Here is a 16,980-nt window from a genome sequence, read left to right on the forward strand (position 1 = left end):
TGGTACGGATGCGTGGGTCGTGGCCCATGGGGGCGGCATCGTGTTAGTTTCGTTTGAGCCGGATGGTGTTGTTGACCTCGATGAGGAGGCGAAGTTCCCCGGCGGACCGTATGTGGTCTACGTTGGTGGTGCATGTGGATTGCCACTTTTGATAGAGGGTGGCCCAGTGCGCCGTAAAGCATTGAGTATGGAAATGTGGACGTGTAGGTGGGTAATAGTGGCTGCCCAGGCACGTGTGGCATGTGTCATGCTGGGGAAGGTTTTCCAGCCTGTGGTAGCCTGGTATTGTAGCCCCTAGGTATGAGCATGAATCGAGAGCATATTGGTCGTAGGCGGGGATGGAGGACTGGGCCCAGTGTAGGCAGTGTGTGAGGGCAGTGAGTATCCGTGGCGCTGCTGTGTGACCTCCAGGCTGGGGAGGGTGGCTGGGGGAGGCCTATGCAGCCAATGGTTAGCATCGATGAGTTGAAGTGCGGTAGTCCTGTGCTGTTGGGCAGACGTGAGTGGGTCCAGTGTGTTGCCAGTGGTGAGGAACCCAATGTGGATTGGAGCGGGGTTGCCTAAATCAAGTTTACCCCAGTGTGGGGTGGGGTGTGGTGGACGGAGGAAACGTGGCGAAGTGAGAGGTGGCGCGGGCGTATGGTGAAGAGCCATGTGGTTTGTAGCTGGACGGCTATTGCATGGCCGTGGGAGCCATCGGGAACAACAAACCAGTAGGTGGTCGGTGTATGGTGAGCGGTTTCGGCCTGTACGGCCGTGGTTAGTAGGCGCCACAGGGGTTGTGAGTGGAATCTATCCACCAGTGGTGGTTAGACGGGTGGCGGGGGATTGTGCAGTGGGGGGAATGTCCAAGTGGGCCCTGAAAGGTAGCCTCATTGGGGCCGCCAATCCACTGACCAAACCAGAAGTGACGTGGTGCAAGGAGGGGGTTGATCGTAGGGCGGTGTGATAGAGCCAGTGCGGGGTAAGCAGCCCGGCTTTGGGCACTGGTTCGATTAGTGGAGTGGTTGAACGGTTCGGTGGGTGTCGGGCTTTCGGGCTTGCGCCATGGGCTAGTCACGTCGACCGTAAACTGCACCCAGTCATGGGGCCGTTGCGCCAGTAAACGGCCTGTCGTGTTCATCACGAAGTTCCCAGAAGTCTGGGATAATGAGGTGAGCATAATTGGTGAGGGGAAGAAGCAAGCAAGCTGATGTGCCAGGGTAGCGAGGAGTCCGCTTCAGCTAGCAGGGTGCGTTTGGTCCGGAGGATTGGGTCCGTCGTCGTATCCGCGGGATTCTGATGCGAGCGGATCCAGTCACCTGCAAAGGTTCCAGCATTGGTGAAGAGAACCATGAGCGAGCGGAGTTCCACCCTGTGGAAGTTGCTGTAGCGCGGGAGGCCGCCGCGACGTTGTAGGGAGCGAGCGAGGACTACCAGTCCAATGGCTCTAGTGTTGTCGCAGATTTGGAGAGCAGCATCTCCAGAGTGATGTAGGTCAACCAGGAGGCTACGTAGTTCGCAGAGCGTGGGTGTGAAATGACCAGCGTGTACTTGTATGGATCCAGCGAGGGTAACTAGTTAGTGCCGTCTCGGCCCATGTAGCTCCATGTACCGTGAGCAATCGGGGTACCTTGGTGGGTGACTCTGCCATCGCCGACAGAATGATTGCGCGCAACCCGCAGGGGAAGGGTTTGGAGGCCTTACGTCGGGGTGCAGTGGTCCGAACGACCCGGCAGTGTGGGATGCACGTTCTGTGGTGCCATTGACCACAGTCTAGACAGATAATACTGTCCACTAGGCGGTGGCAGGGGTAAAGGCCGGCATGACGTGCGGGGGCGGCTGGTGCGCTGGAGGGGTCTGGGCCGGGTCGGTGGTGGCTGCCGCAGTTGAGGCAATGAGGGTTCGGTTATTGTCACTGCGGTGGATGGTACGAGTGCGCGGATTAGTCCAGGAAGAGTCGATCCAGGGGAGGAACTTGAGGCGTTGGGCCCGGCTGGTGGGGAGGAGGCAGCCGGTAAGAGCTGCACAGCCCGCAATGGGTACCAGGCGGTGGCGGCCTCGTGCTTCACGCGGTGTTTGAGAGTACCACATGTCGGAGTCCTTACAGAGTTCGGGCCAGAAAGTGACGGCGATGTCAATGCCCGCCTGTGTTTGCCGGTTTTGGAGACTGGTACGACAGCCGATGCGGTAGCTGAGAATGGGGGGTCGTGGCAGCGAACGACGACAACCAGAGAAGTTCAAAGAAGACATTGCGTTCATGAATTTGTTGGACACGATAACATCTTGTCTCGTTAAGTATGTGAATCCATCGCCCCCGTATTTCGTTCGTTCTTGGTGTGCTACAGAATCACGTTCCTGTTCGTTTAATGAATGCAAAAATTATGATCCTAGGAGGTATTTCCTTGATTCAAAGGTATATTTGATTTCAGGAGTATAACGTGCATATACAACTCCACCAGCTTTGAAATGAAGTTTCAGCACTTACTGTTAATGGAACTACCGCTGTACAATAATAACCCCTTTATGAAACAATTTACAAAACACAGTAGTTTTGTATAGCCAATGAAAGTTTATTAAAAACATCATTCCGAAGTAATACACACAATCTCAACTTGAGGACTTCACACTACTGGTGCGATAAATTTGTGCACAGATCCTTTAGATGTATCCAATCAAAAATTAGTTAACGATGTCGTTGCAGCCTCCATTCAAGTGCAAAATGGATGACGCTCTTGTGCTGTGTGTTGTTGTTGCGGTTGCCATCGAAGCCGCCTTCTCGTCGACCGATGCCCTTAGCGACCGTTCCCCTATTACAAACCACTGTGTCGTACCGAGCAACACTTGGACTATTGCCCAGAATACTCCGACTCTTGGCGCATGGTTCACGCGACACCTTCTATGCACGCGTGGCACATACGTGGGTATCTTCACCAACGTTGAGGTAGCAAGGCATCGCGTTCACCCCTTACTCCGTCACATCAACATAATGATCATCCATGGCCTGCACTCTGCACTACCTCACGCATTCGGACGGATACGAACCAGCCACAGCACTATTTGACATATCCAGGACGCGCGCGTATGTGTATTGTTATCAAGTAATACTTACTGGTCATTCAACTTTGCTACGTCTTGGAAACAATTGTGTTGCCGTCATGACGTGCGGAGTGGAAGCTTGTCCGCGAAGGGTTTGAAGAGCACGGTTTTCCGAACGCGTACGGGGCCATCGATGGCAGTCTCTTTCAGTTGAAGCGTTTTGAAGACTTCTTTGGTTGGTACTGCCGCAAGGGCTTTCTCGCGTTCATCACCGGGTGCGTTTTATGTCCTACTCGTTGCACTCCGGGAGCCAGAACGACAAGGCTCTCTTCAATGACTCGGCATTTGGGCAATCGTGCCACACGAAGGTTCCCCCCCGGCGGTGCTTTTTGGGCGACGCTGGCTACAAGCTCTTCGCACATGTAATGAACCCTGTACTCTATCGTCTCGCACATGGATCCGAAAGAAGCCAACTTAAACTTGGTCCACAGCCGGAGTTGAACGTTGAACGTGCTTTCGATCGCTGGAAGAACAAGTTTCGTATCTTCAAGCACGAATTGCTGCATTATTGCTCACAAGACATGGCAAGATTGATCGAGGTATCTTTAGTCCTACACAACTGGTATATTGATTACGACGACGATTTTGTGGCCCCAGTGGAACCCAAAGATCTATCTAAGTCCACTTCGGCATTCCGCTAGTTGGCACGAGACATGGCTGGAATGGCATGGTCCTCACTGTCGTGTTCGTCTCCAGCTTCTAAATTCCTCGCGATCTCGTCAACGCCTTCGACAGCGAGGTGCTCTCGAATCCAAATTCGATATCTCCAAGTCCATGGAGACCCGCCTACGCCGTTACGATGTCACCATAGTACGAGGGTCTCGACTCAGGCTCTTCGTTACCAGTTCGAGCGATTCAGTTCGGACTTTCTTCAGCTTGTTCTTGATGAGTCAGCATCGACCTATGTGATATGAGAACGATTCAACGTCATGCGAGGTTTACATTCACGGACTAGTTCGTTGCAATGTTGAATTGCACGGAAAGTCGCTCACAAAGCGAGCTCAGTTGCTTGGACGACTTGTTCCCATTGAATGCGTTGCGGAAGACGCTGACTCGGAGCTCCAACTATGCGGTGACCACGTTGTCCGTGAATTCGACTGGGTCACGCTTTCGAGGAAAGATGACCTTGTCTGCTGTATCCGTTGCGGAGTTGCTACAGCGACACGATGTTCCAGTGCTTTGTCAAGAAGTAACAACCATTCACATGTTTGTATGTTGCGACAATATATAAGGACAAACAAAATACAAGATAAACAAAATCAATTGTGATGGCTCGAGGGAAAGAAACTCAATGAGCGCCAAGTTGGGGAGATCGTCGCCCGTCGTGCCCATGGGAAGTCGCTTCGCCAAATTACCAGCCAAGTTGGGTCTACAAAGACACCCATAGCCACGGTGCTGCGCCACCCTGCCGGTTATGCCACCCCAAGGCCAGCGGGTCGCAACCCGAAGCTATCCGACCACACAAAAGCGCCGATTCTGCGAGAAGCGTCTAAAGGCCTAAGCAGTGCTTCTGAGTTATTCACCAGCAACTGCAACTAGATGTACATGTGCGTACCGTTCGGCGACTCCTCCAGAAGATGGAACACTTAGAGCACGTCTTCCGTGTTGCAACCCCAATGCTAACGGCTGCCCACAAAGCAGCGCGTCTGAAGTGGGCAGAGACCTATGTCACCATGGACGAAGGCTGGAAACGTGTTGTCTTCTCGGACGAGAAATAATTCAACCTCGATGGCCCCGACGGTTACCAGAAGTACTGGCATAACAAGCGACAGCCCAAGCAGCAGTGAATGAACCGCCAACAAGGCGGCGGCAGCGTCATGATCTGGGCAGTCTTTTTATGGTTCGGCAAGAGTCGCGTTGCTCTGTTACAAGGTCGTCAGGATTCGGAGGCATACGTTTACACGTTGTCGGAGTTACTCTTTCCGTTTGCCAACCTCCATTATGGTACTGACTTCATCTTTCAGCAGGATAATGCTAGCATTCATAACTCGCATGCAACAAAAGCATTTTTGGAAGAAGACGATGTTAGTGTTTTACCATGGCCTGCCCTTTCGCCGGATCTGAATCCGATCGAGAATGTTTGGTAGTGTTTTATCGCGCAAGGTGTACGATAATGGGCGGCGCCAGTTCAGTTCAAGGCGTGATCTCATGCGTCAGATCACTTTGTCCTGGGACGAGATCGAGCAGTCATATCTCGAAAAGTTGGTGACCTCAATTACATCTCGGTGCCGGTGACGAAACTAAGTACTGATTTTGTCTATCTTGTTTTTTGTATGTCCTTGTGTATTGTCGCAACATACAAACATGTGAAGGTTGTTACTTCTTGACAACCACGAATTAGTTGTTCTGGAATATGCTACGAATCTGCCACACTGCCCTGAGCGACATATCTAAAAGTCAGCTGATTTTGCTCATTTTTGACCTCGTGGCGTCAAAAAAAATACTTTTTATCCACTGTCCTTTCTATTTGTCGCGCACTGTAAGGGTCGTTGCTAACCGTTTGACAGTAACCAGCGATCTTCTATCGATATACTTTAACAAAGTTAAGCAATTGCATCATTCTAAGTGGGAATTTATTGGGAATCGAAGTATGGAGTCGTAATTCGATGAAACCTCAAAACATGATCAATAGAATGCCCGAATCGATACGCGCTACGCCTCGAATACTATTAAGGATGAGCGGAGGCCATGGACGACATAGAAGTTGGCATGTGATGCCAAAACGAGGATGTTACATGTTTCATTTCGATTGCAATTTTTATTGAGTTCAATTTTTAATTTGAGCTATTCCATTTTCATCGGGCTCAGGACACAATTCATCGGGCAGATGGCCAATTACTTGGACACACGGCTAATTATATCGGGCACACACCAAATATATTGGGCACACGACCTCGATGGGCCAAATTAAATGGGCACATGGCTAATTATATCGGGCACACTACCAAATATATCGGGCGCACGGCCAAACACCTCGGGCATTCGTCCAACTTACTGTAAACTGCAAAATGGAGTATTGTGCTTTTCATTCGTTGTGGCTATTCACACCATAAATGTGGATGTATAAGATCACGTTTCGTTACAGAATGTAATTATAGGGAGGTCATTTATGCAACCCCCTCGCTTTTGCACATTTGAAAGGTGCAAATCGAAGTTATATCTGCTATTATCGGGACCAAATTGCACAATTCACTGGCCATCATGAACAACTTTTGAAATTACAAATGACACACAGCGAGGACATGCGCCGGACTTCTACGGAACAGCAATGTACGTATGGTGCCACATCGTTGAAAGCCACGCCATCTTCTTGTTCAATCGCGTAGTACATGCTACCTGCATGTACTACGCGATGGAATAACAGTCAAGGTGTTTTGGTCACATGTGATTATTATTGCTCAGAGTTATTTGGCATTTATAAAACCCCAGTGAATTAGCTAAATCACCAGGTATTTACTCAACCTTGTAACACAGTTACAGCAGAAGTACCTCTCTTTTACTGTAGCCACGTAAAACCGACGCCAAAACAAGTGGAAAGCACAATAGTATTGACAAAAACTAAAATTGAACGATAGTTGGTCGAATTATACCGGTGGTGGCTTGGTGAAATATAAACGTGAAGTATGAGGTCGCCACGAAATGAACTGTTTGTTGTACAGTGCTGGCAAAAAGTTTAGGACCACCTAGAAATTGGACAGGTTAGCACACTCAAGTAGTTAATCTCTGAATTTACAGACATTCTAGCAATACCAAGGTCACTTGCAAACCATCTTGATATTTCTTGCAACTTGGCGCCAAGTGCTCATCACCCCATGCTGAAAAAACGTCATATCACAAAAAACCACATGGCAATAAGTATAAAACCACCCTTTCATTTTTGAGATTCTTGGCGTTTTTTAGCACTAAAAACTCGTTATATATGCTCCTCTTGGTGAGTTAAACTGATTCCCGCCTTTCCTTGATTTCAAAACATCATCGTTACATGCCAGCGGGACCCAAGCTCACGGAGGAAGAACAGGGCATGATTATGGCCCTGAATGCCGTCGGCAAAGGCCAAAGAGAGATAGGACGACTTATAGGTCGCTCTCGAAGTGCTATATTGCTTTGTTTTTAAGCAACCCAGTGGCCTACAATACCAACAAGCGTAGTGGACGGCCACCAAAAGTAACTGAAAAAGACGTGCGCCGCCTCCTTCGAACTGCTTCCAACTCCTTCTTGAGCTCACGCGAGCTTGTTGACGAGTGCCAGCTGACGATAAACGCCAGGCGTGCACATCAATTGCTCAACAAGTCAAAGCACCTCAAGTTTATCAAGGCAATGGCGTCGCCAACCCTCACGGAACAGCATAAGAAGGCCCGTCAATTGTGGGCACGTGAAAAGGTCACCTGGGGTGACCGTGATTGGGCCAATGTCGTCTTTAGTGACGAAAAGAAATTTAATCTGATGGCCCTGACGGCCTTAAGTACTATTGGCACGACCTACCCAAGGAAAAAACGATATTTTCCAAGCAGCAATCAGGTGGTGGCAGCGTCATGGTGTGGGGCGCATTTAGCGCCAAGGGAAAGACAACTCTGGCCATTTTGGAGGGCACTCAAGATAGCGCTGCGTACGTGGAGACGTTGTCGGACCACCTGTTCCCCTACATCGACTACTATTTTGGCCGCGAGTGCATTTTCCAACAAGACAATGCCTCTATTCATGGATCCAAGGAGACCAAGGAATTCTTGGAGGCGCACAACGTACGCGTTATGGAGTGGCCAGCGAAGTCTCCGGACTTAAATCCCATTGAAAACATGTGGGGTATCCTTGCACGTGCTGTCTACGCACAGGGACGTCAATTTGCGTCGAAAACGGACCTCATTGCTGCCATTTTGAAAGCGTGGGATGAGATTGGGCAAGACCTGATTGAAAAGCTGTTGCGGTCGATGCAGAAGCGTTGTATCAGTGTCTTGGAACTCAAGGGGGGTAAAACAAAGTATTGATAGCTATTTTGATGGTAATCGATATGCAATAATGCTTTTTTCATGTGAATGGTGTTATACTTATTGCCAGTCAAAAATATCTGATCTTATCATAGCGTGATTTTGGATGCTAGAATGGACATATTTGTTGTTCTTACCAGCCTAAATTTCGTATTAAATCACTTGAACAATGTCGTGGAATCGTGTTATCGCATGGTGCTAATGTAACGGACAAATTTTGGGGTGGTCTTAAACTTATTGCCAGCACTGTAAATGGCCATCCATGGTCGAAATATATCTGTGTCAGGTGAAACATACTGCAAGCTAAGCGAAATATAGTGAAAAAGTGCTGAAATTATCCGCAAAAAGGTGTACTATGGAAAAAGCAATGCGCATTGAGGAAAATTAGCATTCGGATAAATAATCCGGACTGTGGAGTCAAGTTATTTTTATGACTTGTTATTTGTATTGATAATAAATCATTTCGATAAAATCAAGAATCCAGTTTTGGATCAAACTTTCAGAGTCAAACTAACATGGACGCCACTGCCAATGCCGCCGGCGTGTGTGCGCGTCAAAGCGCCAAGCTCGAAGAGTTGATGAACTACCTTCAGTTTGCTGCGCTGGACATTCCGAGCCGCTTCAGAGGCAGGGTACGTGCATGCCTTTCATCAACGACGTCGACGTCATGGAATGGTGTAGGTCGTGTTTTCTTTCCTAAATGCAAGTCGCGACGTGGTCTGCGTCCGCACTGTCGATACCACTTCACGTACGCTGCGCGCTCTACTTGGTCTGGGTGCTTTATATTCTTCTTTAGGCGTCCGCGTGTATGCATCGCGACCGTCGCCAGAGACAAGCACCGTAGACGTTGCGCTGACGATCTGTGACTTCCTTCTCATGTACAGTGGGGAGCTGACGGCCGCCGAAATTGCTGGCTTATGCATGTCGGGCAAGGTGCGCTCTTTGTTGTTTACATTTCCTCCACGACCAGTAGGTAATCCATATGAACAAGTAGGTCCAACTGCGATGGACAGCGTACGGGAGCTTGAAGTCGTTTGCCGACTCGTTCGATTTTTCCGTGGAGAAGTGGGCTGCCTTCTACGCCCACTTCGGCTTGGACCCCGACTATGTCGACCAGATCCAGTGCCACCTTCCATGCTGCGCGGCGCCGCCACCGTTGACGGACGAGCAGATCGACGCCAACTGGAACATGGTCTGCGACTCCATGTTGATTCCTGCCGCTTGCCAGGGGCTCGACTGGCAGTTAGTCACGTCCATGGAGGTCTCGCTGGTGCCGCAGTCGCCGCCGCCGCCGGTGACGTCGTCGCCATCGTCGTCGGACGTTCCGTGGTACGAACGGCTGCATTTGGTTCAAGTCCAAGACACGGTCAAGCGCAAGATGGTCAACCTGAAAGAATACGCGGAAAAGTTGCTCGTCGAATCCCTCGATGCTGTCGCGTGATGAACGTCCGGTTAAATTTTATTTTATATATATACATACATGTATACTATCAATACTATTAATAGTAGGACTAACTGTTATTGTCAAATCGATTCGAAACTGGAGCCCTCAGCAGAATCGACCACCTAAGCCAATCAAATCACGTCTTGTCGAATTTCTGCCAATCCGAACTTTTGATGCTCCGCATTGGGCAAAGCCACTAAAAAAATATACTAATGTTTTTATGGTATAGTTTGTTCCAGCCTAAACTTGGTCAAGTGGATTCGAAATCTATTTTGGAAATGACTCACCTAAATTTGGGTGAAACGAGCAGCTAAATTTGGGTGAAATGAGCAATACAGTCCTACAATAACATTGCAAGGATTGATGCTGCATTCTCGACACCAACGAGGGTGGTTGGTTCATGTACTACTAGTATACAGTATCGAGTTATCTCCAATCGAGATGAGTTTTTTAGAGTTACGGAGATTCTTTAAAACTTTCACGCTGTATTTTATCCGTCAGGTTGTACCATTCAAACCTACTAGTATTGTGCATTGATATTTTCGGTAGATTCGACGAACGACGTCAAATCCACCTGAAATCGTCGAGAAGATGTCATTTTACTTGAACTAAATATACCCACTGTGTGTCCGATGCAATGTTGAACTCTTTGTGAAATGGAGAAGCTTGGCAATGCACCAGATACACCCACCTGCAATATGATTGGTCGAAAGGTCTTTTTGGAAAATTTCATTGGCTACTTCGGTCCGTCGATTCGATTGGCAGCCCCAGTCCAATTTGAAAATCGAATTGCCAATATACGCTAACTAGTTAACGTAGATGGGCCAAGTGATGGTGCACTTGAAAGAGACGTCGTCGTAGAATGCAGCTTACTCGTCTCTCAGGATCAATTCTGAAAAAGGGCTGCGCATGAAGCCGAAAGGTTGGGCAATATTCTGGTTATTTACTGTTAATCGGCTTGACTGTGAATAGACTTCAGCTTAGCGTTCATTTACTTCGATTTCCTCTCTACCGGTACTAGTATTTTTTAGTGATTTCCTTTTTCTAGTGATTCGATTGGCTACTCCAAAACTCAAGCAATTCCATTGGCCAATTTGAGTACACCTTAAACTGTCCCGTGCACCATAAACTGGCCATCTACGCTATCGTGTTTGTCGTTGCTTTACTATTAGTCGCCTTCACTGCCGAATTACGATTTAAATCGTCGACCGACTTACTTGCGTCGGTCGTTCAACGCAAACTGCACTTGATTCGCTTGAAAAAAGGCTTGGACAGGGGCATCCAAAGTGGAGAGTTGCACCACCGCCGACTCCCCCACTAGACGCACGAGCCGCCCCGGGCCAAACAGTGGGGTCGTCACGGGATCGTGTGATTTCAAAGGCGGAACCACTGGCTCAAAGTACGGGTCCAATGCGATGACGTGGTCTACAGACAGTGTCGCATATCCAAACGATAGTCGCACTTCGACCATTCCCACGGCATACCTAAGTATACAAAACCAAAGTCGTCTGAGACATCGTCGTAACGTCCTGAGATACCGCGTGGCGGTGAGGATGCCGCGGCCAAACTGCCGACACACGACGCGGTCACCAGGCTGGAGCACACTTGTCGGCTGTAGAAACGCCGCCTTGGCCCACGGAAATGCGACTTCGACCGATCGGCGGCGCGACGCCAAGACAGTCGCGGCGCCGTAGATGGTCGCAATGCGGTCGCCGACGTGGGAGGACCTGCCCATGGCGGAAGACGGCACCAGTCCCTTGGACACGAGCACGCGATGCGCCGCCCTCACGTCCAGCAAAAACCGATGGAGTAGCCCTAGCGCGTACTCGGACGGCGTGGCCGGCGACTCGCCCAAGTACGTTGCCACATCATGCCAGTGTTCCGTCATTGACTGGATCTTTTCTTGAACGAGGCGCAGGTCGTGTTGAAGGCGGGCCACGTGCGGCTGCATCGAGCGAATGAACGCATTGGGCTGGTATTCCGCGGCTAAAGGGGGGGGAGAAGGAGGTGGAGGGGGGGACCTCCTCCTGGCAGGGCGATTCCGGATGGCCGAGAGCAGCGCTGCGGACGGCGACGGCGAAAGCTTGTCGGGTGGTGGGGGGGGTACGGCGTCGGCGTCATCTACTGTTTGAGGTCGATTTCGAATCGCGGCCAAGAGATCTGCGGATGGTGACCTTGCCGGCGGTCGCTTGTCAGTGGAAGCAACAGCTGCCATTGATTTCTCGTCCTTGTTCGCGGCATTCCCCACCAAGTGGCTCCCGTCGCTAGTACTACCAGCCGTCTCGCCAGTAATCTGTTTTTCGTCCGGTTCGTGTCGCGTGCTCCGGATCGCAGCAAACAACAGCGCATGTTGTCCGGTCGGCTTTTCGTTGCCATTCGCGGGGGGCTCCTTGCTTTGGCTGGGGTCGCCGGTGCGCTTCCGAAGCATGGCCATGAGGGCGTCGTGTCCTCCCCCTCCTCGTCCTCCCCGTCCGCCCGGCTTGGTGCCTACGGGGTCGACTCGCTGCTGCCGCCGTGGGGCGTTGGTTTGGCCTGCTTTTTCAAACTGAATACGACCCCAAGTGTCTTCTTCGTCGAGTTCCGTGACCAAATGTGTCAGCTGTTTCTGCAAGTTTGCCATTTGAGACACGCACGCGACGTTCGAAACCCGCTTGGCCGCGTCCAGCATGTCCAAGTCGTCTACTACGTGAAATAGATCCGTCTCCCCACGCTCCTATACGAAATATATATATATTTATTTATTTATTTATTCATAAAAATATTTATCGACTCGTCCTGCATGATGTGGTAACACACGTACGTGGATGAGTTGCATGAGGAATTGCAGTAGCGTCATGCTTTGGTCGATGGATCTCGTTTCCGACAACTACAGGCAATGAGAATATATGTCGATATAAATTAGTTGATAAAGGTAGGATTGATATATATATATATATATATATATATTGTAATATCGTGATATATATATATATCGAGCTATGTGCTATCAATCTACTATATATGGACGGATGGGGGGTAGTATACCTTTAACAAGGACGCGAGAGTTACACCCGATGCATTGGCTTGATCGGTGCCTTCGTTCAATACATTCCCCAAGGCTAAAATCACTTCAAAATATCGAGGCAAGCGCTCGCTGCTTAGAATTTGATGGCATGCCACCGACAACACCCTCAGCCGTTCATTCAGTTGGTCGATCAACGCTGGGTACTGCTGGACAAACAGTAGCACGTGAATCTACCAAACAACAAACATATCAAACCTCCATTCATCGTACTCATACACCGGGGTACCTTTTCCTGTACCCGGGGCACCGTGGCCATGTCCACAAGGAAGCGCTCGGCATCGTCGAGCTTGGTGCCTCTGAAATTCGAGTACCGTTTGACCTCCACGGGCGTGGGGCCGATTTCCGCAAGCGTGTGAAGCACGTCGGGCGTCAGCACGTCCAGCCGACCGTCGCGCACGGCCGCGACGAGCGCCGATGGTCCTCCCGCCGCCGCTTTGAACCGACTGAGGCCGATGTGGATGTTATTGGCGCGTCGGCTGTCGAGAGCGCTGTGGATCTTTTGTGGCTTTTTCTGGCCAGCGTTGGTTTGCAGGCGCTGGCTGAACGATGACGTGGCTTCTCCAAAACACGCGATCACGCGATCCATGTCGGCACCGGACAGTGTCACAGGGGCATGCCGTCGCTTGTCGGTCACGCGGGACCAAATCGTCGCCTTGGTGTGCGTGGCATCGAGCGCCGTCCAGTGTAGCTTGCGAAGTGTGCTGGGTTTGCGTACGAGCGACGGCCTACTACTAGTAGTAGTAGTACTAGATGCGCGGGTCGACCTAAGACATTTGATTGTACATTTTTAACCTGCATGAGTGAGTGCTTTCCAACCGGTCACGTCATCGTGTTTGACAAAGCAATCGAATCAACAAGGAATTTCGAAATGCCTTACTGCGATACAGTGCAAGTGGACCCGTCGACCCCGTGGACAAACGCTGCGACAACGTCTGGGGGAATGTAATCCTGCTGCATCTTCTGGCCCACAGCAGAGGCTGGCACGCCAAACGACACCATCTTAAAGTACTTATCGTACGTCGCATTTCGCCTCAGCGCGTCGAGCGCGGGGTTGTCTGTCCGCCTGCCGTCCTCGCGACTCGACTGCGCGGCCTACCCATATATATATATATATATTATATACATATATATATATATATATATATTGTCAAGTCGATTCGAAATTGAAATTGGAGTGGGGTGCTCAACCGTATGAGCAGCAGCACCAAATCGGCAGACAATCGATCGACCAATCAAAACCCAGATCACTAATCAAGTAGCCAATCAAATACATTCTTCGAAGTCACTACAAACAAAGAATCGATCGATCGATTTGGCAAAGTATCAGCCGAAACGTCCTAATCATATTATAATCATATTGGGTAAATGGACATCATATATACATACTTCGAAGTATATATATATATATGATCATACTCCATATTCAAACTATCCTTGCAAGAAGACCACATACAACGCACACGTATGTCCAGTTGGCGGAGGTAGCATCTGTCGCACACGGGTTTCGATGCCCACAAGTGCCTCGTACAGGCCACGCAGCACCCCTTGAGACAGATGGAACAGCTTTGGTGCCGTCGAAAGAGTGAGATCGGCTCAGTGCATTGCGCGCACGCTGGTTCGTCGGGCACGAGTACCGACCCCAGCCACGACGTGACCGATTCTACGGCAGCTCAAGTTTGGCAAAGAACAAGACTAGACGGGTGATGGTGGACCTGAGAGCGTAGTGGATGACGATGGCGGCGGCGGCGGCGACCTCGGGCGGAGCCACTGCTGCTCTTCGTGGAGCATGGCCTCCATGTGTTTGGAGCTCCACTCAAGTGACCGGTGGATCACTTGCTTCCAGCAAATCACGTGCGCCACCTCCGCACAGCACGCCCACGCACTCGCGTAGCGCTCTCTGGATGTGACCACAAGGCGATACGTCACAGCTTTAGTGCGCAGCTACGAAACCAAACAGTGTCGCAGTTTTGCATAGATATTGAGTACAGTGGTTTTTCAGTGTGGTATTGTAAAAATAATAATAAAAAAGTGTTTATGTCGACATGGAGAATGAATGAATGATTCGACACAACACCAAATAAATACATGTACACAAGTATAATCGGCAGCAGGATTTAGCCAATCAGATTGCAGAAAACCATCGTGAACAATTAATTAGTGTGTGACTTCAATTAGTGTGATGATACCAATCTCCACAGGACATACAAAATGAATCGATCGATGGATTTGGCAAAGAATCAGTACAAATTTTGGGCAAAAGGACAGTAATACCATTGAATGGGAGTTGTCTAGCACGAGTTGCAGCTGGGGTATCGGACGCTCGAGGCGCAGCGTGAGCTCGACCCACGCGTCGCCCTCGACAGGTTGCAACGGATCGACTAGTTCCTTGATGGGGTTGGTGGTAAAGCCGACGCCGATGCTGTGCCGGGTCACTTGAAACTGCACCACGGCCACGAGTGTGGTCGGGTCGTCCATGTGCAGTGGAATACACACCCGACTGCCGCGTCTACAACATCCGGTCAAGTGACCCACAAGCGATGCGTTTATCCGTACGTACGGGATGGTCACTTGTACAGGTGGCGTGGCCAAGCACAGGTATCGGGCGGGGGTGCAATCTTGAATGGCCTTGAACTCGTCCATGTGGGTCGTCGTGCCTTGGTAGAACGCCACGTCACCACCAATCGACAGTAGTTGGCGACTCGTTACAAATGCATCCGAGGCATGGGACTGATACAAATTGGGCGGAAAGGTCGCGGCAGTCGACGCAAAGTCATCTTGGAGAGGCGTCAAGTTGAAGCTGACGCCGTAGAGCGCCGTGAGGCACGCCAACGTGCGCTGCGCCGTGTCGTAGTGCGCCAACAACGCTCGAGAAGGGTCGTAGTATCGGGCAACTACCGATCGGCGCTTGATGAGGTTCTACATATCGTTACATATGTGGTTAGGACAAACAAGAATCTAACGAAACCATGACACAAAGACGGCGACCTCGAGCGCACGGTGAAGCATGTGCCGGTTGAGGGCAAAACACAAGTAGGCCCGCGCGCGGCCCCAGCCCAAGTATCGCATGAACAGAGGCGGCGCGAACAGCTCGGCGTCCGACACGACGCCCGCGTCGTCGCGGAGCACGTTCCTTGTTTCGACCAAGAAGCCAAAGTAGAATTCTTCAGGTGGACATGACGCCATCTTGGACGTGGGCTAGACACACACACACATGATGACGTGGCAATGTATGTTGACGTGGCGAGAGTACCTTGACGCCGTGCCGCAAGATGGCTTCGAGGGCGAGAATCAAAGGTCTCGCGGAACCAGCATGCAGCGGCGTGTCCGGCTGCGTCATGAACACGGCCACAGTGTCCGCAACAGCGCGTTCGAGTCGCTGGGCTAAAGCGTCGTGCATGCTGGATGTGTCGTGGCCTTCTGGAAGGGATGGCATGATGGTCGATGGACGATCAAGGTGGCGAGTGGAGGAGGAGTTGTGGACAGGGTGATTGTACTTGATTTGGTACTCGTTGGCGGCCTCTCGAGCGACATGCAACGTGGCCGTCGGCACTGACATCACACGATACAACACGTCTTTCGCCCGTAGCCTCGAGTACGAGTTGTCCCACTGCAGACAAACCAAACGAGCGTCGCCACAATGCTCCAGCGTGCCATCTACCATGCCATCTAACGTGTCGATTCGCTTGGAGAAGGTCGGGGATTCAACGCCATCGACCAGCACTCGGAAGCCAACGTCGAGCGCTTGCACGTAGAACTGCCACACGATAGCCATGCCATCCTCTGCAGCCACGACAACGTCGCAATGCTCTCCCCGGGGAATAGTCAAGGCGGACATTGGTGTGGCTTGAAGCAAGAAGGACTCTGCTGAATGGGATTCAAGAAACTCCATCGCTCGCGCGCTTCGTATGTCGTTGATGTCGGAAAGATATTCTAGTTTATCCGGACATATTTCGCTGAGAAAAGACAACATACAATCTGCAAAATACACACTGGTTTCATGAAAACTCACAGTCAACGATGACAATCAAAATGAACTACGATTAATATTAGGATATGTTATTATCAACAGCATTGCGGTCGGTGGAGAGGGCGGCAACATGCGGAGACGTCGTCGTCTTGACAGCGTCCGAGTGGAAGGCCAAGTACACGTAGCCATAGGCGGAGGCGGCAAGGGCGAGCAGCGCCACGGGTTTGAACATGGTGGCTAAGCGAGCGGTGGCGATATGCACAATGAATGACACTACTGTTTGCAAGTTCGTTTGGTAACGTTACATGATTGAACTGTTGACCCTCGCTCGTGTGGTTCAATGTGGTGGATTGACTAGTTGCATGGTAAGTGACGCTTACTCGTGTTCTTAGGTCGCTTGAATTTGATCATTGCAGGGATCATGAATTCAGAGATGTACATGTGT

The 16,980-nt window shown here is 50.4% G+C and overlaps 5 protein-coding genes across 5 annotated transcripts; 2 read left to right on the top strand and 3 right to left on the bottom strand.

Moving 5' to 3' along the window:
* Positions 1-1,776: 1,776 nt before the first annotated feature.
* Positions 1,777-2,232, bottom strand: H257_04519 (hypothetical protein; the record flags this gene model as incomplete). Its single annotated transcript, XM_009829068.1, has 1 exon — positions 1,777-2,232. One exon carries the CDS (start codon positions 2,230-2,232, stop codon positions 1,777-1,779), a length of 456 nt encoding a protein of 151 aa, XP_009827370.1.
* Positions 2,233-4,042: 1,810 nt separating this feature from the next.
* On the top strand, positions 4,043-4,617 carry H257_04520 (hypothetical protein; the record flags this gene model as incomplete). The annotated part of the gene is made up of 2 exons (XM_009829069.1): positions 4,043-4,267; positions 4,357-4,617. 2 exons carry the CDS (start codon positions 4,043-4,045, stop codon positions 4,615-4,617), a joined length of 486 nt encoding a protein of 161 aa, XP_009827371.1.
* A 3,926-nt stretch (positions 4,618-8,543) lies between these two features.
* H257_04521 (hypothetical protein) lies at positions 8,544-9,593 on the top strand. Its single transcript, XM_009829070.1, has 4 exons — positions 8,544-8,692; positions 8,742-8,808; positions 8,857-8,993; positions 9,055-9,593. The coding sequence occupies exons 1-4, from the start codon at positions 8,576-8,578 to the stop codon at positions 9,499-9,501; spliced, it is 768 nt and encodes a 255-aa protein (XP_009827372.1). The 5' UTR covers positions 8,544-8,575; the 3' UTR covers positions 9,502-9,593.
* A 1,029-nt stretch (positions 9,594-10,622) lies between these two features.
* H257_04522 (hypothetical protein) lies at positions 10,623-16,487 on the bottom strand. The gene is made up of 12 exons (XM_009829071.1): positions 15,819-16,487; positions 15,554-15,763; positions 15,126-15,484; positions 14,840-15,074; positions 14,281-14,509; positions 14,029-14,228; positions 13,446-13,660; positions 12,795-13,332; positions 12,529-12,738; positions 12,305-12,370; positions 11,043-12,217; positions 10,623-10,988 (listed from the first exon to the last, which is right to left on the bottom strand). Exons 1-12 carry the CDS (start codon positions 16,455-16,457, stop codon positions 10,718-10,720), a joined length of 4,347 nt encoding a protein of 1,448 aa, XP_009827373.1. The 5' UTR covers positions 16,458-16,487; the 3' UTR covers positions 10,623-10,717.
* A 127-nt stretch (positions 16,488-16,614) lies between these two features.
* Positions 16,615-16,772, bottom strand: H257_04523 (hypothetical protein; the record flags this gene model as incomplete). The annotated part of the gene is made up of 1 exon (XM_009829072.1): positions 16,615-16,772. A coding segment is annotated over one exon (156 nt), but the record flags the coding sequence as incomplete, so codon positions are not given.
* Between the last annotated feature and the right edge of the window lie 208 nt (positions 16,773-16,980).

This window comes from Aphanomyces astaci, assembly GCF_000520075.1.
Source record: "Aphanomyces astaci strain APO3 unplaced genomic scaffold supercont1.7, whole genome shotgun sequence".
Lineage (NCBI taxonomy): Eukaryota > Oomycota > Saprolegniomycetes > Saprolegniales > Verrucalvaceae > Aphanomyces > Aphanomyces astaci.

Bases quoted from the DNA above. Each gene is read 5' to 3' on its own strand.
- H257_04522 (XM_009829071.1), bottom strand. From the start codon at position 16,457: ATGGAGTTTCTTGAATCCCATTCAGCAGAGTCCTTCTTGCTTCAAGCC. The intron at 15,764-15,818 runs GTACTCTCGCCA...GTGTGTGTCTAG, and splicing joins TCTTGCGGCACGGCGTCAAG to CCCACGTCCAAGATGGCGTC. The intron at 12,371-12,528 runs GTATACTACCCC...CATTGCCTGTAG, and splicing joins CTCTCGCGTCCTTGTTAAAG to TTGTCGGAAACGAGATCCAT.
- H257_04521 (XM_009829070.1), top strand. From the start codon at position 8,576: ATGGACGCCACTGCCAATGCCGCCGGCGTGTGTGCGCGTCAAAGCGCC. The intron at 8,693-8,741 runs GTACGTGCATGC...GGAATGGTGTAG, and splicing joins CGAGCCGCTTCAGAGGCAGG to GTCGTGTTTTCTTTCCTAAA. The intron at 8,994-9,054 runs GTGCGCTCTTTG...ATGAACAAGTAG, and splicing joins GCTTATGCATGTCGGGCAAG to GTCCAACTGCGATGGACAGC.